Below are 22,843 nucleotides of genomic sequence, written 5' to 3' on the forward strand. Positions count from 1 at the left end.
GAAATCCATTTCAATATTTTCCCAGGGGCGGGTGGGTATGGGTAAAGGCTGTAACAATCCCTGTGCCTTATGCCTGTCAAACTTGACCTTCTGGCATACCAAGCAACTGCGCACAAACTCTTCCACATCCTTCTTCAGTCTCCGCCAAAAGAAATATCTCTCTACCCCTTTCATGGTGGTAGCAATGCCGCGGTGACCCGTAAAAGGTGGACAGTGGCAATCAGTCATAACCTTTTCCCTCAACGGCTGTGTAACGCACAACATAGTCTTTTTCATCAAGTAGCCTTCCCGAAGGGAGTATCCAGCTACTGTCTCCCCATCCCGTATCCGTGTGAACATATCTGCAAAACCTGTATCTGTGGCATACTGATCGACCATATCCTCGAAGCTCCTATGATGTATCGCGGAAATAGCCAGAACCAACGGTTTCCGAGACAAAGCATCTGCCACCACATTCTTCTGTCCCTGCACATGGACAATCTGGAAGTGGAATTGTGACAAGATGTTCACCCACCGCATCTGCTTTTCCGAAAGCTGCTTCTGTGACAAGAAGTAGCGCAAACTCTGATGGTCTGTAAAGACAGTAAAATCCGCTCCGAGTAGGTAATGCCGCCACTGAGTAAGAGCGTGGATAACCGCCAAAAGCTCTTTTCCATAGATCTGTGTTGTCATCTCCGGCCTAGAGAACAAACGGCTCTCGTAAGCTATGACATGGCCTTCTTGCATCAAGACCGCACCCAGACTACGACCACAAGCATCACAATATACTTCGAATGACTTCTGCAAGTCCGGCAAAGTCAAAATAGGTCCCGTAGTCAATTTCTCTTTCAATGTCTGAAAGGCAGTCACCTCTGTGGGTCCCCACGAAAAAGGTACTCCTTTCTGTGTCAAGATATGCAAAGGGGAAGCAACCTCTGCAAACTTTCGTATGAACCGCCTGTAGTATGAACATAGTCCCAAGAAGCTTCTAACTTCATGGACATTCCTCAAATCGGGCCAATCACGGATAGTCTCTATCTTGGCCGGGTCCATTCGCACTCCTGCTGCTGACACAATGTGTCCCAAAAAGTGTATCTCTAGTAGGAAAAATTCACTTTTCTTAGCATTAATCACTAACGTGTGATCTCGTAATTGCCTGAAAGACTTGAAGCAGATGATCTCTGTGTTCTGCCTCATTCTTGGAGAAAACAATGATGTCGTCAAAGAAAGTGCCAACAAATAGTCTGTACTCTCGAAAAATCCTGTCCATCATCCGGTTAAATGTCGCAGGAGCATTGGTTAAGCCAAAAGGCATCACCAAAAACTCAAATAACCCAACAGTCGTCCGAAAAGCTGTCTTGTAGACATCTCCTGGTGCTATCCTGATCTGATGATATCCACTCTTCAAGTCAATCCTGCTAAAGCACGAGGATCCCTGTAACCTGTCGAGTATATCATCGATCCTAGGAATCGGAAATCTGTTCTTGATGGTGATTTCGTTGAGAGTGCTATAATCGATACACATTCTCCAAGATCCGTCTTTCTTCAAAACCAACAACACTGGAGAGCAATACGGTGAAGTACTAGGCTGGACAAGACCCTTTTCCAAGAGGTCTTTCACTGAGTTCATAATCTTTTCATTCTGTACTCGGCTCACACAATAAGGTGGCCGATTCGGTGGTGTGCTTCCAGGTATCAGATCAATGGTATGATCTTCAGGCCCTCTCAAAAGCAATCGGCATGAGCGTGGAGAAAAAAATCTTGGCGTTCTTTTCTTCAGGTCAAAACATATTCAACTTTTATCCATGGTTCAGTTCTCCCAAAAGAATGAGTAAGAAAACTGAAGTTCATCAAGTACAATCTCTAAGCCCTTCATTTATCAAAGTCGCTTTCTCGGCCCGGTAGTCAACCACGGCGTAGTTCTTGTGGTACCAAGGGATCCCGAGTAGAACGTCACTCACGTGCCCTGAACACCCCTGTCATTGCAAACGAAGTTTGCCAATGCTCGGTGTAATGGCAACATCCCATCCGGGTGCCAGTCGAACTACCTCCGCCAGTGGCGTCAGTCTGTCGGGCGCAGTTCCAAATCGAGGTGCCAATTCCAAGTGAAAAGAAGTTGGCCTTGGCTCCTTCAAAAGAGCTTCTTGATCCTTCACTTTGCCCCAAAAAAAAAACGGCAAAGTTTGTACTTTCATTCATTTGATTCGGTGCAAGTCCCACGCCATGTGGTACCAGTTCTGCTTTTCTATCTGCCTTTTCTGCCACATTCCTCAGCTGTTCTCGAACTCTCAGACCTGTCGTCGTCTTTATCATTCTGTTCTTTCTGTGCCTTATCAGGGCACTTTGCGGAAATATGTCCATGTTTCCCGCATCCAAAGCACTTCCCCTCTCTGATGAAGCGAGCTCTCTCCTCAGGAGTAAGCTTGGGTCGTGCATCCTTTTTTTTTCTCTGGGTTGCTCTTTTTCATTCTACTTTCATTCCCAGAAGTCTGTTTGGCTCGTTGTGTCATGGCCTCATCTGTGGGGTAGGTCAGACTGCCAGAGTGAATGGCAAAGCCCCGCTTCGCATGACTCATCAACTCCTGAATAGAAGCTGACTTCTGTTCCAAGCAGTGATCTCGGATCTCTGTAGGTAGACCCAAGGTAAACCGCTCAATTTGTTCTCTGAACGAGATCTTCTTGAATGAAGAGGCGGGTAGAAAAGAGCTCCAGAATCTTTCACAATAAGAATTCACTGTATCGCTCTTGGTCATCCGGAGATGGTTCCAAGCAGCTCGTATATCTCGCTCAAACTCTTGAGTCAACCAAGAAGAAATAAAAAGCCTCTTGAATTTCAGCCATGTAACTGGCACAGTCTTGCTTAATAGAAGCGTGGACCACCAAGTACGAGCATTCCCCTCAGAGTAAGAGGCAGCTCTCCGAATCTTGGAGTGCTCTGAATAGCGTCCTCCCGCGAAAGCGATGTCAAACTGCTGTATAAAAGACAAAGCCTTCGAAGCATCTGAGTATCCTGAAAAGTATCAAACTTGATCGAGTGGCCACCTTCCTTAAACTCTCGGACTTTCTTGTTGTTATCTTCGAGAAAGTCATACTAGTTGGCTTTGTAAAAATTCTTCTTGTTCGCATAAAACTTTCCCGTCATCGGAATCTGAGCTGTCTGTAGACGAGTCCTCAGTAGAACTGTCAGTCTCTGGGCGAGATGTAGCCTTCTTTGCCTTTTTCTTGCCCGTTCCGAAGCTTTGTGTCTTGCTTCGCTTTTTGCTTTTTTTCTGTCTTCTTCGCTCTAATCCGAGGAGCTAGAAGAACTGTCAGAAGAAGAAGAAGAAGAACTGGGTACTCCTTCAAATCGAACACGCTTCTTCCGTTTCTTTGCTTTGTCGAATGTCGACTGACGACCCAAATATCCCGGGAAGTCAGTACCTTTGTTCTGCTTTTTGCCGTGCTTTTTGCCGTGCTTTTTGCCTTTCTTTTGCACGTCGAAAAGCTGAGCAATCCGTGCATCAACCACGTTCTCCAGTTCCTTCTCTGTATATTTCTTGGAGGTAGAAGGTTTCTTGAGAGCGGGTTTCGGGAGTGGTGTTGTGGTTCTCTGCCACTCCATCTGTACCTCTTTCAAAGAGGTCTGGTTCATATATTTTACCATCGTCGGGTCCTTGGCAAAATTGAGCATCATCTTTGTTGCATCGCCAATCAATTGACGACGCTCCATCTCTGTTTGCTCCGCCTGAGTAGGCCGAGGCGGGCCATACTCTCTGTCTGAATCTTCGTTGTGATCCCAGCCCGCATCTCCAGATGCAGAGGGAGTCGACTGATCATTGCCTGAAGCCATAGGTGCCGCGGAAAAAAAATTCGGGGATCGGATTTCCCGTAGAAGAGAAATCGGCCGTGCTCTGATACCACTGTAACAAACTTGGACACTCCAAGTCAAGAATCAACCGCGACAGCACCAAATAACCACTTCAAAACAATTCACAGATCACAATAGATTTGCACTGGCCCGGCGGAGTTCCGTGCCTAGAGATATTGGCCCCAAAGACTGGCGCCCCTTTCGGTATTTCTTTTTGTATTAATCAAATCATCAAAGTACAAGAGAGCGGTTAGGGTTTCACTCTCAGACTCTGCGTCCAGATGCTCTGAGAAGTGAGGCCCTCACCACTAATTTAAAGGTTACAAGGGATGCCCAAAAGCAGAGCCCCAAAAGCTTTTAAAATCAAAAGCATCAGTTCTCTCTCTCTCTTGAGAGTCTTTTCTCTTTTTTTTTTATAAAAAAAAACAACAGCAAAATTCGCGTCGCTCATCATTTTCCAAAAAAAAAAAAAAAAAAAATTTAATAATCCGCCTCCGCGATTTCCGGAATTTAGGGTTTTTGGCAAAAATTAGGGTTTGCAGGAATTTTAGGGTTTCTGCTGTCCGCCACGTCATCACTTTGTGACAGATTATACACCATCGGGAGAACCAACTAAAGTCTGGGCGTCCATGAAAGCCGTATAGAGGCTGCGAAGCGCGCAGCGAAGGTAAAGTGCAGCCAAAAGTCCCTGCAGGGAATAGCCTCACTTAGACAAGCGTAGTATCGGCTGCTCACAAAAAATTCAGCACTCTTAACGCATTCCAGAAGAAGACTTGCACCAAGGAGAACTCGTGTGGGCATCCCTACGCAAGCAGATATCAGTAGAAACTTCTTCCGCCCAGAAGATTCCAGTACGAAGCAGACATAGTTGTCCTCGGCTACAAGGTATGACAATTTCAACCGATAGGCTTATGAATCTATGCATCAGCAAAGTGTTGGGACATGAACAGTGAATACTGTTTCGGATTCTCGTGCTTGTAACATTTCAGAGAATCTCCTTCGGGGGGGGGCCATCTTCTGGTCCCTAGTGTTGTGTAGTTTTTCTGTGTTACTTTCTATATCGTGCAGAATTCCTACGTGATTTAGTAAATTATCTTAAAGTATTAAGTGCACGCTTCCATTTCTATGACATGCACCCATGTCCAAGAAAGTGGTCCTTCAACAAGCAGTGAGGGAGCTTTTGCTCCACAATATGCAAAAGGAAGCAATTCGCAAACGACATTGTGGCCTTTCCCAAGTACAACCGGTCCAAAGGCTCAGAGAGGAGTGGGCAGCGTAGCCATAGGGGACAGAGGGCGCAAGCGTTCCGTTTGTCTTTTCAGGCTTTTGGACTGGCATCTCGTGTGGTCACTGCACAAGAGAAGGACGTGTGGAATTGGAGTGCCCAGATAAGAGTCCATGGTGCGACATTTGCCACAACAACATGCATGAGACCGAGGTCTGTGCATACAATGGTCAAAGCCGAAGAATGGGTAGTTCCGAGCTCTCGGTGCCAGGGTATGGCCCATGCCCTAGTCCGTCAACTCCGCAAGCTTCAATTCAGAAAACTCCTATCTACACACCAGCCGTGCAACCTCAACAGCCAACAATTTATGCCCAACAAACCATGCCCCAAGTGCCGGCACAAAAGTATCTTACTCCTCGGAGTGTGCAACGATATTTGCCTTAAGAGTGAAATCAAGGCTGCATGCATCAGCATCAGCCGGTTGCAGCTGCTGCCAAGCCCACAATGCAAGCTCCCATTGTCGAGAACCACCTGGCGAAGGCTGAGGCGGTGAGGATACGACAAGGGCTTTCTTTGGCAACAGTTGAGGTCACAATGGCGGCGGCAGGCAAACCTGAGGTGTTACTACTACAATGACCCGAATCACGTGATCAATGACTGTCCGATGCTGCCTGAGCACGCACCAGCCAGGCAGGCTGCAATTACCGGAACAGCGCAACAACCACCCGAAAATAGCACCAATCCCCCGGCAGGGATAAATGCAATGTCCATAGTGGAACTGGATGATCCAGGCCCTCCCTTGCCCATATTAGCATTAACGCGAAGTAGAGCAGTAACAGAAGGTAAACTGTTGTTACCCGAGGCTAGCACGGCTAGTTCGGATGCAGCAAAGAGGGCTGAGCAACGAATAGCACAGGAACAGGTAGCCAAAAGGGTCAAGGAAGGAGTAGCAGTTGGGCCGAAGAAAGCCAAGTCCTGGTGCTTCAGCCAACAAAAGAATGGCAAAGGAAATCGCTGGTTGCTGATGGTGTTCCGGCAAAGGAAAAGCAAGCAGTGCAGGGCAAGATAAAGTAGACAAGCACCAAGCTCGGTCTGAAATGAAGATGAAGGAGATACAAAGGGAGCAGTAGGCCCCAATAGTAAGTGAGACGCTAGTGGTATTAGAAAAGGTTGCAGCAGGCAATGGTACTTAGGGCAGAGTACACTTCCTGTACACTTTGCACCAAAACAAGAAGCTAGCCGAGGTGGTTCGGGCTAGTGAGTTCAAAGCCATATTGAAGAGTCGGTATCTCCCACTGTCCATGACAACCGCCCAACTTTTAGAGTTGGTCAAGGATATCAACCAAGAGGCGAGTTGTCAAAGTACAGATGGTCAAAAAACTTTTATTATCATGGCCATCTAAAAAAGCAGTCACCCTGCGTGGATAATACTAGTAATAACGCCATGCAAACAGTAAGGAGTGGGTAGTGGCACTTGTACTTTCCACCATCAAACAACATCCTCTACAACTACTTAATAAATGCATTAGGATATTAAACCTGATTATCCATTGGTGTGGACGTTTGCCAAGTGAAGTAAGGGCCAAGTGCTCCTGCTGGCATTCTTCATTAGTGATTCTACACAAGACCTTGGTTCACATGAAAGTATGGTGTGCAGAAAACAGTGTGTGTGTGTGTGTGTGTGTGTGTGTGTGTGTGTGTGTGTAGGGCGGGTGGTTGGGTTTTTTTTTTTTCTTTCTTTTTGGGCGGGGGGGGGAGGTTTGGTTCGAATAGGGAGGCCAAAAATGGGCGTCCCCTGTTACAATGGACCAAGTATGGGGTACCAGCTGGAGAAAATTCAAAAAATGCATCATTAACACCCTCTGAATTGGAGGTTTAGTCGAAGGCTGAGAGTGAGAGGGGAGGGAGCCAAGGCACGTGGAGGGTGAGGTTTTTTTCCCAATTTGGGTCTCTCTCTCTCTCTCTCTCTCTCTCTCTCTCTCTCTCTCTCTCTCTCTCTCTCTCTCTAAGGCTCGCGTCTTTCTTGCCTCCGCCCTTGTCGTCCCTCCTCTCAAGGTTCCTCCCCTCCCGCGCCAGCCTTGGACCATCAATCTGCACTGCTTCTCGAGGCCTTCATGAGAGAGAGAGGCCTGCAATACCAAACGTAGAGAGAGAGAGAGAGAGAGAGAGAGAGAGAGAGAGAGAGAGAGAGAGAGAAATGAAATGAAATGAAATGAAATGTTATATTAACGTCTTCAAAAGGCCAAAATGACCTATGAGAGAGAGAGAGAGAGAGAGAGAGAGAGAGAGAGAGAGAGAGGTGCTCCAGGTGAGAGAAAGGGAGAGAGCTGCCGCGGGTAGGAGGGATGGGGCACAAGCAGGAGGAGGGATGGAAACCTGGATGAGATGGTCGCGGTGTTTGAGAATGGGCAGTGCAGGTCGCGAGCAACAGCAAGGAGAGGGGAGAGGAGGCGCATGCGAAAGGGGGGAGTAGAGGGAATCTTAGTAACTTATGTATTTTATTTCCTTTCTCCCAGTAATTTTCTCACTGAATGGTTCTCACAGCCAAAAATCACACCGGACCAATACTTATACCTTACAAAGAGCTTTTATAATGGCATTCCTATGTGATAGGCCTTGTGAGTTGATTCATGCCATGCTGTCAGTGCAAGTAGTTTTGTGACAAAGTATCGTCTGATCTTAAGAGTGGTAATAAGAAAATATACCGTGCTCTTTTCTTCTTTAAATTTGTTGCTAACGGCTGCAAAGCGTGCCAGAACCTGTATATATACAAAAGATTTACGAGACAGATGCTATTGATCACAAGGTCCACAAATCCAAAAGTAAATAGGGTTTAAGAAGCTCACCTCTTTGTACTCGGTCTCAAACTGCCGTAATTCGCTTCTCTTTTTAAGCAGCTGTGTTTCTATATTCCTCAGCTGCTCCGCAGAATCTTTGAAGGACTCGGTTGATATAGCTTCAATTGTGTAAGTTGCATTTTGGAAAAAATTGTCACCTATGAGAGAGCCCCAAGATTTAAACCAAGGTACCTAGCATATGCTGGTCAACCAAAAAGTATAATCAGTTAGCCAAGACAGAGTGCCCTCCTACCATAAACAGCAAATATGTGTGTCCCAGCTTTCAACTCTGATACTTCACATGGCTGAAGACCATCAAGCTTTCTGAAAAAGGCTGCTTCAGGATCTTTCGCCATTGCCAACTAGTTTCAAAGCATAAACAATGAAAGATTTTAGAAAATTTGATCTCTGAAGAGTGTTCAGTAAAAGCTCCTTGCAAAAGGACCAATGAATGCTTCATGGAAAACCACTAGCTTACCGCATTCATTCTCAGGTCTAGCCTATAAACCTGGAAATTCAAAAAATACATTCCGGCAGACGTGACTTTTCCCGTCTTCATACTATCCTCCTGACAGTGTGAAACAGACAAAAATGAGCCAAGTATGACATGAGCACACTATCTTATGTGTACGCTTATAAATAAACAAGTGATAAAGTCACGAGGCCCGCCAATGAAAAGGGCACATCAATCTAAGCTAGCTTTACCAAAAAAAAAATCACTGAGCTTAGGTTTCTTTCTCACAAAAGCTCTTCTCGGTGGACAACCAAACCAAGGACTATGAGATGATAAAGCAACACATCAGTTGGTGTTTGGAGGAATCAAGGCCGATGAGAAAACTTATCTCTATTTAGTGTTCTCCGTCAGAGTTTATACCACTTTATGGGGTTCCAGATAAAGTATCATGTTGCCAGGGCCCAGCATGCACCAGCATGCATAATTCAATGTGTTGGTAGGCTTTACCAAAAGCCAAGCATTTCGCAAAAGAATGGCAATGAGTTTTGATCTCTGTTTTGCAAGTCTCTACATGGGTAGACCATATTAATCAGTTGATGGCTTAAAAACCAATTAACATATTATTCATCATATAAACTTATTTGACAGCTTGTTCAACCAATTATTGCTGCTTAAGTTTTTACAACCACCGAAGTTTTTAGTAGAAGCAATGCTCATCACTGTGCACTTATTTTAACAATTAAGCACCAACAAATTGGAATCCTGGATGTATATTTGAGTTCCTGCATGATTGCATCCTCCATGATCATCACATTGTCACAGTAAGTCCCTTGGGAATAGAGACTGCTGGGCATCGCGGGTCGCTTGGAAGGAATGTCTTGAACACAATCACGTGCAATCTGCAAGTACTGCACGATTTCATTTTGGTTGTCCCCATGCTCTACTTGCAGAAGCCATGGATCTAGAGCCTCATACGTACGCCTCTCATTCACAAGCTGCCTTACTCAACCTCCATGCAGATTTGCATCTTCAAAAAAATTCTCGTTTGTAGGTCAGTGAGGAGCTCTAGCAAGATCACCCCAAATGAGGACATGTCCCTTTTGAAAGTGCACCAGAGCTTTGGTAGTACTCTGGAGGTGCCCTTACCAATGTGCTCACACTCACATGTGTGTCCAGTGCAGTTATTAGCCTTGCCATGCCAAAGTCAAACACTCTAGCGTCAAGATTTGCTTCAAGTAGCACGTTATTAGACTTTATGTCCCTATCGATTATATGGAGCAGCCACTCTCGACCTGCACCACCGCTGATGTATCTCTGAGATGTCTTATTACCTTTCGGCACATTGGTACAAGGTGGGAGGGGTTCACCACATAGACCTGGGTTATGTTCAAAACCTGCAGAAGAAGCAATGCTCAGCTACTCACCTGAAGGGATTAGGAGAGAGATGTAGTTGTTACACACATCAATTTGAACCAGAAAGGAGCAATTGACTCCTTCAAGCTTGTTATGAGAGAGGTCTAAAACTCTTGCAGTTCTGAAACGCATTAAACTAACAGGGATGGCACACACCAGCAAGCTGAGCTCCGCCCCAAGCAGTGAGATAACTCATATCTTCGGGTATGTTGCTTGTGAGAGTGCGCGTGTGCGGAAGAGAGAGAGAGAGAGAGAGAGAGAGAGAGAGAGAGAGAGAGAAAAAAAAAATGAAATGAAATGATGAAATGATATATTAACGTCTACAAAAGGCCAAAATGACCTATGAGACCAACTGATTACAATGATGAGTCTAGTACCAAGTCTGGGTACAAACAAAGAAAACTACAAACAAAGAACTGATAGGAGTGCTACCGACTCCTATGGGTGGCTGGTAGGCTGAGCAATGGTATCATGCCATAAAGGTACAAAGTGGGGATAAGTGTCACCATGATACAATATAGCAGTAGCATGAAGCCTATCCTGATCGACACTCTGGGTGTCGTGCTAGAATCCTGTGGATCCTCTGCCGCAATCTCCGCCGGTGCTGCGTGGCTCCCCTCCTCAGCCGCGGTCATCTCGATCTCCCTAACTCTATAGCTCGATCAATGAGAGTACCGCTGGTGTGTGTATGGGTGGGAACCGAGCTCTGTGGTGGTGGTGTCCCCTCTGCCTCTGTGGTACTCAGACTGAAGAAATCTGAGAGAGAGAGAGAGAGAGAGAGAGAGAGAGAGAGAGACGCTGGATACGGTGAAGAGGGGGGGATCAGCCCCCCATGACTACCATGAGCAGAAGACCCAATACAATCAGATGTGTGATCTCTGTGAGATGAGAGATATGGAAGTGGGTACCCCCCTGGCCCCATAAATAGGTGCCGAAGGGGAGGTAGGGCAAGGCCTGATAAAAATCCCCACGACCCAACAGAAAAGGGAGATATGGAAATATATGTAGGCGCCCGGACGAAAGTGGGCGGCCGGCCCCAAACTCGGGCGGCCGGACCAAGTACAACCTAGACTATGGGTGGCCAACCCGGAGACATACTAGCCGTACATGTATGCCCTAGACCTATGAAGCAACAGAGTGGTGTAAATCTAACACCCCCTCTCAACACCTGATGCTGAACAAACCATATGAAGCCGAAGATGTGAGGCAAATGATGAAGATGTCTACTATGATATCTGCAACAGTCTGGGGTGTCCCAACCGCCAAGAAATCTCCGTGGTAAAGTGCCGTCACAAGCAGTGTAGCAAACTGCTTCACTCCGCCAATACAATGTGAAGGTACTGCGTGAAGGTCCCGAACTGAATGTGAAAACAACTCCTTGTCGTGAAAGAAGTGCCAATAGACCTCAAGTGTCCTGCCCGATAGGATCTATGGTGTTTGTAGTCAAACCGTCTGGAGAGAATGGGGAAGCATGGGGAAGCCCAGGAATCGTAATGAGAATGACCGGAAGCCTGTCAATGCATGAACCTGTAACCCAGTGTGGCCAGGTGGCTAAGCTGTGTAAAACTCCACGAAGGCTAGATGTAGCAATCTGCACCGTAAACTCCCTCTGAACAAGGAAAGCCAGACTAAACAGTCTACACTGTAGAAGCTACTGTAAGCTGCAGCAGACATTGAGAGACTGCACGGACCACCATCGGATGGTGTCCTGTCAGTTGGTAGGGTAATCCAAGATGAGGGGAAAGCCAGACTCAACAGTCTACGATGTGAAGGGCCTCTGAGAAGAGGTGTGGTCAGACCAAGTTGTCTGCACCGTAATCATCCTATAGAGGTAGGGAAACCAGATTGAGCAATCTGTGTTGTCCATATCTTCTGAGAAGAGGAAAGGCCATACCAATCTATCAACGCGTCTTGCTTGAATCTCTTGCCTCCAATCCTCTCGTGTCAACTAGAACAGAATCCGCGCCAGCAACGCCACCAAACCGCAACTCCGTGTGGCTCTCGATGTGAATGAGATGGGAGTGGCCTATTGGCCAAGTCGGGGGATAAGTCTGCTATAAGGTTACTGAGGGTGAGTGTAAGCAACTCTCAAGGTAGCAATCCAAATGATCAGGAGCGTAGAAGAGCAACTGCACTACCATCCAAGCCAAGCTCCAGGTGACTCCGAATGCAGTCGCGTAATGCCTGATCTCCCGCATCTCGCGGGTAAACTCTCCAAGAGAGTCCAAAGCACTAAAGTCCCACTCCAATCTGTAGATCCAAGCAATGAACATGTCCAAGAAGAGATCCAAGATCCTCTCTCTAAGTCCATGTAGATGCTCCTGTGTAAGCAAGTGATCTGACGTGTCGAGGTCATGTGATAAGTGTTTGTCCACCCAAGATGGTGGTGTCTTCTCTGAGAATGTTGGAATCCCATATGCCATGAGCATGGCCATATCTCGTGTGAACTCCTCTGATAAGTGCATAGGTGTGTCCATAGCAAACCACAAGTCATCACCCCCTCTGGAGTGCGCGACCGCCGAATGATGGCTGGAATGAATGGATCTCCCAAGGATTGTACGCCCATAGATGATCAAGCCGATGTCAAAGATACCGTGTACTGCAGCAGTCAGAGAGACCGCACGGACCACCATCGGCTGGTGTCCTGGCAGGAGGTAACTTCATCCTCTGTGAAAAATACAAGCCAAGTGCTTGCTGTCCACCCAAAAACACAACTGCAAGGTGATGAAAACGCTGCTGTCCAGCGATTTTCAGAGTGCTCGTACGCTCGCGACAGGATTCGGAGCGGTGCAGAGGGTGTAGGGAGGGTGGGGAATCAAAGTAGCAACCCAAAGTGGGAGGTGTCAACGACACAAAGTGACCAATAAAACCGCCGAAAATGGGCTGAAAACCCAAAAACGTAGATGAAGGTCAAAAACGCAAATGGATTTGGAGGGGTTTTCCGCGACAAAGATGTCCAGAATGGTAGTGCTAGCAGGGAAATCAGCAGATCTGATGTTTCTTGCAAAAACGCAGGTGGCAAAGCATTCCTTCGCGATAGAAGTTGTTCAAATGTTGGCACCACCCCCTCTTGCAGGCAGATTTGCAAAAGCGCTGATGCTTTTAAAAAATGTTGGTTGTTGTGATCCCTTGGGAGGAGAACCTTTGCAGGTGATGAAACGTTGGTCCCATGGAGAGCCTGAAGCTGCTGATACCATGTGATGCTTGAGCTCTGATACCATATGAGAGTGCGCGTGTGTAACAGACTTGGACACTCCAAGTCGAGAATCTACCGCGACACCACAAGGTTACACTTCAAACAGTTCACAGTTCACAATAGATTCAACACTGGCCCGACGGAGTAACATGCCTAGAGATATTGGCCGTACTAGCCGTACATGTATGCCCTAGACCTGTGAAGCAACAGAGTGGTGTAAATCTACCATTGCTGTCACAAAATGGTGACGTGGCTAACCCCAACACACACTGACACGTGGCAGCAATACCGATCCCCCGCAAAGTGTTGACGTGGCCAAATGTACAAACCTGCGGATTTTGCGGCACAAAACGCGCTGACATGCAGACGTGGCAACGTACGGATCTCTACAAATTACGCTGGCTGCTTTTTGCTAGCAGCTTTGGGATATTAGCTTTTGAGTAAAAAGCTTTTCAAGTTAATGCTTTTGGGGCTCTGCTTTTGGGCATCCATTGTAGCTTTAAATAAGTGGGCACGGCTCCACTTCTCAGAGCATCTGAACGCACAGTCTGAGAGTGAGCACCTACCCAATCTCTTGTACTTTAAACACAGATTAATACAAAAAGAAATACCAAAAGGGGCGCCAGTCTTTGGGGGCCGAGAGTGGCGAAAAACCTGAAGAATTACCCGATTGATAAGATTTACTCGAGATCGTGTGTGGCCATCGCTTCTCCTCTCAGGTAGGGAGGAAAGTCAAAAAGATAGACGAGTACAGAAAAGCAGAACTTGTACTCGCAAAAAGACATGGACAAGCACTCTTGAAAAGAAGCACTTCTACAGAGCCAACCAATATGACTTCCTCAAAGACGAGAGCAAGAAAACAAAAGAATTTAAAGAAGGCGGGCAGTCGATTAAATTTAAATCCTTTTCTCGGTTCCGAGATGCTCGACATGGTGGTCCACTCTTCTTCTGAGGAAAGAAGCTCCAATTCCATGGTTGAAATTCAAAAGGCTATTTGTTTTCTTCTTGGCTGACTTGGGAGTACGAACGAGATATACGAACCGCTTGGAATCATCTTCGGATGACCAAGGGAGATTCTTTAGACGCTTATTGCGAGAGATTTTGAAACTCTTTTCTACCAACCTCTTCATTTACGAAGGTCTCTGTCACGTGCACATCTAACCCTATGTGTACGTGGACAAGCTACTTCATGACATGGGTTCAATTCAATCAGTCTAGCCTAGGAAGTGTTCTGGCACTTTTGTAAGTCTGTTCGCAGACTGTGCATGTCCAGACACTTAGAGTAGATGCATATCCTCTGGTTGCACATAGTATGATCATCAGATTTCAATCAGAACCCATCAGGAGCATTTTTAAGTGCATAGAACATTTTCCCTATTTTAGCCATTTTTCACTTATTATTTTAAGTGACTTTTGTTGCAAACTAGGTAGGGCAATTTTACCAAGCAACTATATAAGTAAACCTAGCGCTAGCACAATCTGGCACAAAAGGCAGCAAGAACACAGCGTTCAACAAGCAACTTCTCAGCAAGACTTCCCCCGCAAGAGACCCTAGCGTTTTCTGCATCAGCAACAAGGCCTAGCGTTTTTGCATGACAGACCAGCCTTGGCATTTTGCATTGCAGATCAGCCCCGGCAGTTGTTTGCAGAACAGCAGATCAGCCCTAGCATTAGCAGTTCCCACAGCAGGACAATTTTCAGCCCTAGCGTTTTTGCATCAGCATAACCATCCAACGTTTTGCAGATCTACTGTGACGGAACCCATATCTAGACCAGCGTTTTCAGTTTTCAGCATCAAGATTCTGCAGTAAGACCCCCAAACCTCATAGATCTCACCTTCCCGTAGCAGATCCTCGCCGCGTGGTCAGATCCATTGAAGTTTTCACATTCAGCTTGGAAAACGCAGATTTCAGCATCTGCGTTTTCAGCGCGTCATCATTGCATCGTCGTCATCACCATCATCATCGACATAGAGTCAAAATTCAGCAAATAAAGATTTGCAGATTTCAGCCAATAGCGTTTTCAGATTTCAGCCCGTCTCGTCGTCGTCCTCATCATCGTCGACATTGTCGGCAAGTCCAAAGCATTGTAGAGATTTGTGCAATCAATAGTAGACCACTCTCGCCATTGAGAGTGGGGCCTTCGGAGGAGGGTTTGACAACATTCTAATGTCGTATTCTTCTCTCTCTATCTCTCAGTCTCATGCACCTTCATTTGCAGTGTTTCACCACTTTGTTTGTGTCCATTGCACTCTCTCACGAAAGGAACGGAAGGCTCTCCCTTCCGTAAGTAAAAGGAACCCTTGAGCACAATTCGGAGCACTCATCTTGAGCAAAGTTCAACATTCACTTTCGTTGCACCTTACATTGGTATCAGAGCTTTGGCAGTGTTCTGTATCACTCAAGGAAAGAACCAAAAGAATCACAAGAATTTTTTTTGCTTGTTGTGGTCGCTAGTAACCCAAGGCCTCTTGGGCGTGTCGATTCCTAATCGTGTTTTTGAAGAGTGACAGGAAACCCAAGAAAGAAGGGCTTGTCCAGCCTCCCCTTGTGCCTCTTTTCGCTCATTGAGAGCGGACCGTGCACTTAGCGGCCGGCCAATCGACGTGAGGTGGGAAAAAGCAACCTTGGTGTGAGCGCAAGGCCACCAAGGGGTGTGCACACGGAAAAGAGAAGAGCTCGGGTGAAGAGAAGATCCTTCTCTAACACAGATTGCAAGCGAAAGAAGAACCTCAAGAACCCCAAGACTCTCAAGACCCTCAAAAACTCAAGAACCAAGACCACAAGAACCCAAGTTCCTCGTGAACTTAAGAACCCACAACTTCAGTGTATGGTCATTACCCGAAGCAGAATGGATACTTCGCATGGAGGTGATGAGCATGGCAGTGGTGAAGAAGAATTTTCCCCACCAGGAGGTTTATCTGACCCTCCCCCTTCCCCATCTATGCCACGGATTGCACCAACTCCTATGGAGGCTTTGGTCAAGTCGATGATGGACATGATGGCACAACAACAAGAAGCGAATCGAGTTGCGATGGCACAACAACAAGAAGCAAAACGCGTTGCGATGGAACAACAAGAAAGAAAAGCACAACGACAGGAAGCCTTGAGCGTGAATGCCAACACAGACAAGAAACCTTGGAGCGTGAGCGTGAGCAACCGCGCTTGGTGGCCGAAGAAAGATAGGCAGAGCGTGAGGTACAGAGAGAACTACGCATGCAAGAGTTGGTCCGACAGGTTCTCACCTCGAAGTCTGAGCCAATCAAAGATGTTGGTAGTTCATTTAAGTGGCGCAAGCCGAGATTCGGACTCCAATAACCCAGTCATCAAGAAGTTGACTTTCAATAAGTATGATGGTAAGATAGATGCTATTATTATTCATTCTTGGTTGCATCAATTTAATGCTTATTTTGCGACAACTAAGAAGACAGAAAATAGCAAGGTTTTGACGGTAGTTATGTACCTTGCCGGTGATGCAATTAATTGGTACCACGCATGGCAAGAGGCACAGTTGACCGCACACCTAAAGGAAGCCGAGGACAGCGTGCCCCTTTCTTTCAATTCGGCTAACTTCCAAGACACGCTCAAGGCACGGTTTATGCCCCCACAGTACCTAGGACGGTTGAAAGACAATTGGCGTAGTCTCAAGCAAAATGGCATGCCAGTTATGTTTTTCTCTAATCGTGTTTTGCAGCTCGGCACCCAATTACACAAACCGGATGATGAGCGCAAGGAGGCTTTCATTTTCGGGTTGGACAACTATATCAAGTTTGATATCGAAGCCCTCGACCCAATCGATCTCAACAAGGCGGTAGCAATTGCTCTCGCACAGGAGATGAAGCACAACAAGGGAAAGCCTAAGGAAAACAAGACTTCCACAAGTACCTCTCAAACTTCTCAAAACCCTCAGAACGGTAAGAATGGTAAGAACAATAACTCTTCTAACCAATCTTCCAATAGTCTCTCAGAAAAGAATTCTCCAAATGAACCAAGGGTAAAGCTAACACAATTGCTAAACCTAAGCTCACTCTAGATGAAAAGGCAAAACAAGGAATTTTAGGAGGATACATCACGTCGAAAGAACAAAGCATTTATTCTAAGAAAGGTCGTTGTTTTCATTGTCACATCAAGGGTCACATAAAAAGAACATGTCGTAAGCTTGAATCTAATGAAACTAAAGAACCCAAAGAACCCACTTCCTTTGTCAATGCAATAAATGAGAACACGAGTGTGACCCAAGTTTCTCATGATCCTCCCATTGATGAGTCTCTCATTAAGTGTTATGGTCATGTGAAGGGTCAGCGTTTTGTCATATTCTTTGACCCAGGCAGTATGCATGATTTGATTAGTGGCTCTCTTGTCGAAAGAGCCCGCCTAGAGGTTCGCAAGACATCTCCTTTCGAGGTGTCAGGCTTCTCTCCCGGTATGGACTCTCTCATCACCCAAGAGTGCCTTGATGTTTTGTTCACTGTTCAACAAGTGTCCTTCCCCAGAAAATTTGTAGTCTCTCCTCTTTCAGGATGTGATATGCTTTTGGGCATTCGATGGTTTCGTGAGCATAACCGTCTCATTGATTGGCCGGAAAATACGTTCATTTTTAATGCCAAAAGTGACTCTCCCCTTGTCATTCCTGGAGAGCAAGTTGTTCATTCTTCATCTCTCATTTCTAATGTGCAGGCGAAGATTGCAAAGAATCCGGAAACGGAGACTCTCTCAGTCTCGTCATTCTCTCTCTATCTCTCAGTCTCATGCACCTTCATTCGAAGTGTTTCACCACTCTGTTTGTGTCCATTGCACTCTCTCACTAAAGGAACGGAAGGCTCTCCCTTCCGTAAGTAAAAGGAACCCTTCAACACAGTTCGGAGCACTAATCTTGAGCAAAGTTCAACATTCACTTCCGCTGCACCTTACAGTCTCTTTTTAGGAACAGATTGAGTGGTTTTGTTGCGGACTCCCTACAGAGATCGGAGACTACTGCCTGGAACAAAAGTCGAATTCTATTCAAGAATTGATGACTCTCCAGTTTGTTGTGGGAGAGGTCCAATACATAGTGCTACTAAGGTTTGGATCATCGTTTAGCAGGTCTCCTACGTAGAGTGTCACAAAGAGATGGCACGGTGCAGAGTTTACGATATTCCTTGTCGCAGAAACAGCTTTCGGACAAGCAGATGTGGTGGCAAACATCTTGTCACAATTTCACTTTCAGATTGTGCATGTTAAGGGACAAAAGAATGTGGTGGTGAATGCACTGTCTCGTAAGCTATGGTTTTGGCTATTTTGGCAGTTCATGATCACAGCTTCGAGGATATGGTAGATTAGTACGCCACAGATCCAGACTTTGCAGACATCTTTGACCGGTTACACAGTGGGGAAGCAGTTGTGAGCTATTCACTCAAGGAAGGCTATTTGATGCGGTAGAATTTGTTGTGTGTTACAAGCACTAAGAAATAAGGTTTTGACAGAGTGCTATTGACCACCTTTTCGGGCCACCACGGCATAGAGACCACCTTGAAAGTTGTGGAACAATTTTTCTATTGGCCGAGGCTCAAAAATTGTGGATGAGTTTGTTCTAAGTTGTTTGATATGCCAGAAGGTCAAGTTTGATAGGCATAAGGCACCAGGTCTTTTGCAACCTTTATCTATACCTAGCCGACCTTGGAAAAGTATAGCAATGAAATTTATTTTTTATCTTTCCAAGACTCGGAGTGGGCACGATGGCATATGGACATTCATCGACAAATTTAGCAAGCAGACTCACTTTATTCCAGTCAAGAAGACGGTTAAGCCAGATCATTTGGCTAAACCGTTTTTCTCACATATATTTCAACTTCAAGGCATGCCTCTGTCTATAGTTTCAGATAGAGATCCTCGTTTTACTAGATTCTTTTGGAGGGCAATCTGAGAGAAAATTGGTACTCGGTAACAGTTCTCGTCCTCTTTCCACCTGCAGACAGACAGCCAATCTGACATTGCGAATTCAGTAGTTTTGGACTTGTTGAAGTCTTACATCTCTGATCAGAAAGCTCAATGGGAGAAGTTTTTGCACTTGGTGGAGTTTGCCTACAACAACACAGTACATACATCTACGCGGAAGGCGTCGTTTGCGATCATTGAGGGTGCTAAGAAGGTTCCGCCTATTCTAAGCACCGAGGATAAGATTTTTGAAGCAGATTAGTATGTTCAGGATCTGAAGACTGCTTTTGCAAATGTGCGCGAGGCTCTTGAAAAGTCTCAAGCAAGACATAAGAAGGCAGCACACGAGCATCGACATGACTTGCAATTGAAGGAAGATGATTGGGTGCTTCTACAGTTTGAGAAGGTACGCCTACGAAAACGAAAGAGTAAGAAGCGACTTTTTCCAAAGTTGAGTGGAGATACAATGGCCCTTTCCAGATTCAAGAAAAGATAAATGATGTATCCTTCAAACTGAAGTTACCCGATACTTGGAAGATTCACAATGCATTTCACGTGAGTCTGTTGAAACCTTTCAAAGGTAAGGTGCCAATGGACAGGAAGCCTGAGGAGCAACCTGAAGTGGAAGAGACCAAGGAGATTCTCGTTCCAGAACAGATATTGGCTCACAAGGAAAGGAAAGTGAAAGGTAAAGTGATACGCCAGTATCTAGTTAAGTTTAAGAACTATCCGGCATTAGATGTGAAATAGATGGAGGAGGACCTAGCAGATACTTTTCAGATTTTGGAACTTTACCTTGAGGCTTTTGGTTTAGCTTCGACTATTCCAAGAGTTACCGATGATCAGCGGTCTAAATTTAATGCGCTGCAGACTGCACAAGAGGGGAGTTACTCCGCTCCTTTGTGACAAATTACCAAAATGGATTAAAGTCACTGATTTCTTTACAGATTTCAGGGAAACTGATGTGCTGACAATATTCTATTGTATGACTTTACGAAATGAAGTACTTTGTAATGGGAATTCCTTAAATAATTTTCATATATGTGCTCTCTCACGTGTGTGATGTTTGAGTGCATGATTGAAAGACAAAATGATTGCAACATTTCCGTCTTGATTCACTTGAGGTGTGATGTGGATATGATCGTAACAAGATTTAGTCAATCTTAACATCTGCTAGAGATCGGTGAGATTTGGATGTGATTGCTAAATACATCACGATGACCATGATTCTCATCAAAAATATTGACAAGGACAGTGATGTGAATGTCATGTGAATGTTCAGTGACTGTCGTCTTCGTGCAAGTACTGAATATGTGTCATCTAGTGCGTCGATACTTAAGAGTCAATGTCTAATGAACTGGTTGTTGGCTTATGTTGGTTTTGCAGGCGTAATCGTGGGCGATTACATTTCTCTCAAGAGGGGGTATGTCTCAAAGTGATGACATAGCATGATCTAAAGGACAGATTCCGAACAAAAAGAGGTCAGAGCCCCGTTGAAAGATACACAGAAATTGTAACAACTAGCATAACCAATATGAGAGGCCAAAATGAAAGGTCCAATTTTATAATTTCTTCCAACTTATAGGTCCAAGGGACACAAGGACATTAAAATAAGCAAGGACCCCAAATTTGCATGGAACTGTTGACGTGGCAGCGCTCTACGGACATCCCGCAAATCGCGTTGGATGTTGACGTGGCACCTGTACGGATTTCCGCGATTTGCACGAACAACTTTTGGCGCTAGGAATTGGGACCAGATGCTTTAGACATGAAGCTTTTCATGTACAATGCTTTTGGAAGGCCCAATGCCTAGAAATAAACTGCCAAGGCCTCAGTTTCAGACAAATTAGCTTGCCGACGAGGATCCTCGGACATTGTACTTTGTGAAGCATTAACAATAAAGAAATAGCGAAAGGGGGTCCATCTTTGGGGACCAATCTCTGGGCTCGGAATTTCATCGTGCCATGTCTCTCTCTCAATTTTGTTCAATACTTTCCATTCTCTCGCGTGTGTTGTGGTAGATTCTCGACTTGGAGTGTCCAAGTCTATTACATAGAGTCTAGAGGAGTTACATGAATTCATCAATGGCGTTGGGCTGAGAGCTTCTTGAGTTACGCTTGCAAACTCCAATAAATCCCCAGTTCTCTACAAGCACTGCCTTGAATTTATTATTGAGTGCAAACCACATGGCGCCAAGGGATGGGCCCACTCAAAGAATTGCTATTGAGATCAACCCATAGAAAGTTGTTGGCATTAATAGGGTTTCGATTGCAACCTGCAAGTGAAAAGCCATGGTTGTAGTCATCAACATGATCCTCTAAAGTTTTTTCTTTCAGAGGTTCCCCTCCTGCTGGTAGCAAAGCTCGAGACCATCTTTACTGCAATAGAGCTGGACGTTGCAGACATTGGATCTCGGCGGAGAAAAACAACAGGCTAGAGGTAGACTGAAGCGGAGAGCAGAAAGTTGGACAAAGAGGAAGAGGCGAGAAGATCGTGCAGTAACAACACATGAGGAGAGTGGATAGCCTGCGAGACAGGCACCATGGCATGGCCTTGGGCTATGGAAGAGGGGAAATCCAGCAGGTCACAAGGCAAGTGGCTCACGTGGTGGGAGTGTCACAAACTGATGACGTGGCAGACCCGCAAAACCCGTTGGAATGCTCACGTGAACAACCGTACAGAAATCTCGAGGAATGCACTGACATGCTGACATGGCAACAGTATGGATTTCCGCGTTTTGCGCTGACAGTTGCTGACGTGGCAAGCTGTACGGATTTACGCAATTTACGTTGTAGCTTTTTGGGCAGCGCTAGTTTTTGGGACCCAATGTTTTTCAGTTTGAAGCTTTTCATGTAACTGCTTTTCAATGGCCAAGGGTCTTTAAATATGTTTGCTGACAAGCATCTGAGCAGAGAGGGCCCGCGGGAATTGTAACTTTGCTAAAGCATTAATGTAAAAAATAAATACCGAAAGGGACGCCAGACTTTGGGGCCAATACCTCCGGGCACGTAACTACGTCAGGCCGTGTCGACTCAAGTGAATTGTGATTAAGTTTGTGAAGTGTTTTTAAGTGATTCTCTCGTGTGTCATGCCAGATTCCCGACTTGGGGTGTCCAAGTCTGTAACAGGGAGGCTCAACATATGGCGTGGAGGAGAGCAAGGGGGAAGCGCGTGCGCCGAGAGAGAGAGAGAGAGAGAGAGAGAGAGAGAGAGAGAGAGAGAGAGAGAGAGAAAGAAAGAAAGAAAGAAAGAAAGATTTGGTCTTTGTAATCTGACATCCTCGTCCCCAAGCCAGGTGACTCCCAGACTCTCCTAGTGTATAGCTGCCACAGATCATGTCTCAGTACCAAGTTCCTCTCACTGCGAGAGAGGTGAACATATGGTGAGTGGGGGTCGTACTGGAATGGTGGTAGGCTCTCCATGTCAAGACCGTGTCCCTCAAACCATGCTCTGACCTGTGAGTACCATGCTCTCTCATGCCCACTCTCTGATAGCTGTATAGCTGCCTCAAATGCTCTACGAGTAAGTCTGTCAGGAGGTAGCTCTCTCATCCTCTGGATGAAGCAGACTGTCTGGAATAGTGCCTCTACCACCATGGGTGGTGTGGCGAGCTCGGCTCTAATAATGTCATGTGGCACTGTCTTCTTGCTGCGGAGCAAGCGTGAGATCATACATACCTGTGGCCTCTCAAGCTGTGTCCACTGGTCAGCTGTCAATCCTGGTGCCCATACTGCCGCCGAGTACATCAAGGCCGGGGTGACTAAGGTGTCGAAAAGCCACCCCTTCGTGCGGGGTTCCTGAAAGTGTGCCTGGTGGCATCTCCGCTCTAGCATGGCCAGAGCTGCATATCCTCGGGTGAGCCTGTCAGCAGCAGCCTGCCTCATAGTGAAGGGTCCTGGTAGGCTGGTGAATGTGATGCCAAGGTAGACATAGGAGGTGACTACATCAACCTTTCCTCCTGCTGCTGTGAAGGTGGCAGC

At 46.0% G+C, this 22,843-nt stretch overlaps 1 protein-coding gene across 3 annotated transcripts in view; it reads right to left on the bottom strand.

Moving 5' to 3' along the window:
* The window catches only part of LOC147453381 (chaperone protein dnaJ 15-like), a 110,107-nt gene that overhangs the window by 23,824 nt on the left and 63,440 nt on the right, over positions 1-22,843 (bottom strand). For 2 of the 3 annotated variants that reach the window (XM_086515577.1, XM_086515576.1), the window contains 4 exons: positions 8,367-8,456; positions 8,142-8,250; positions 7,898-8,046; positions 7,757-7,810 (listed from right to left, as the gene is read on the bottom strand). In XM_086515577.1, coding sequence (XP_086371703.1) covers positions 7,757-7,810; positions 7,898-8,046; positions 8,142-8,250; positions 8,367-8,456 — 402 coding nt within the window. Of the gene's footprint in view, positions 1-7,756; positions 7,811-7,897; positions 8,047-8,141; positions 8,251-8,366; positions 8,457-8,762; positions 8,910-22,843 lie in introns of all 3 variants that reach the window. The other variant, XM_086515574.1, reaches the window with a different exon arrangement.

This window comes from Adiantum capillus-veneris, chromosome 7 (genome assembly GCF_014529385.1).
Source record: "Adiantum capillus-veneris isolate H3 chromosome 7, ASM1452938v2, whole genome shotgun sequence".
In the NCBI taxonomy this organism is placed as follows: Eukaryota; Viridiplantae; Streptophyta; class Polypodiopsida; order Polypodiales; family Pteridaceae; genus Adiantum; species Adiantum capillus-veneris.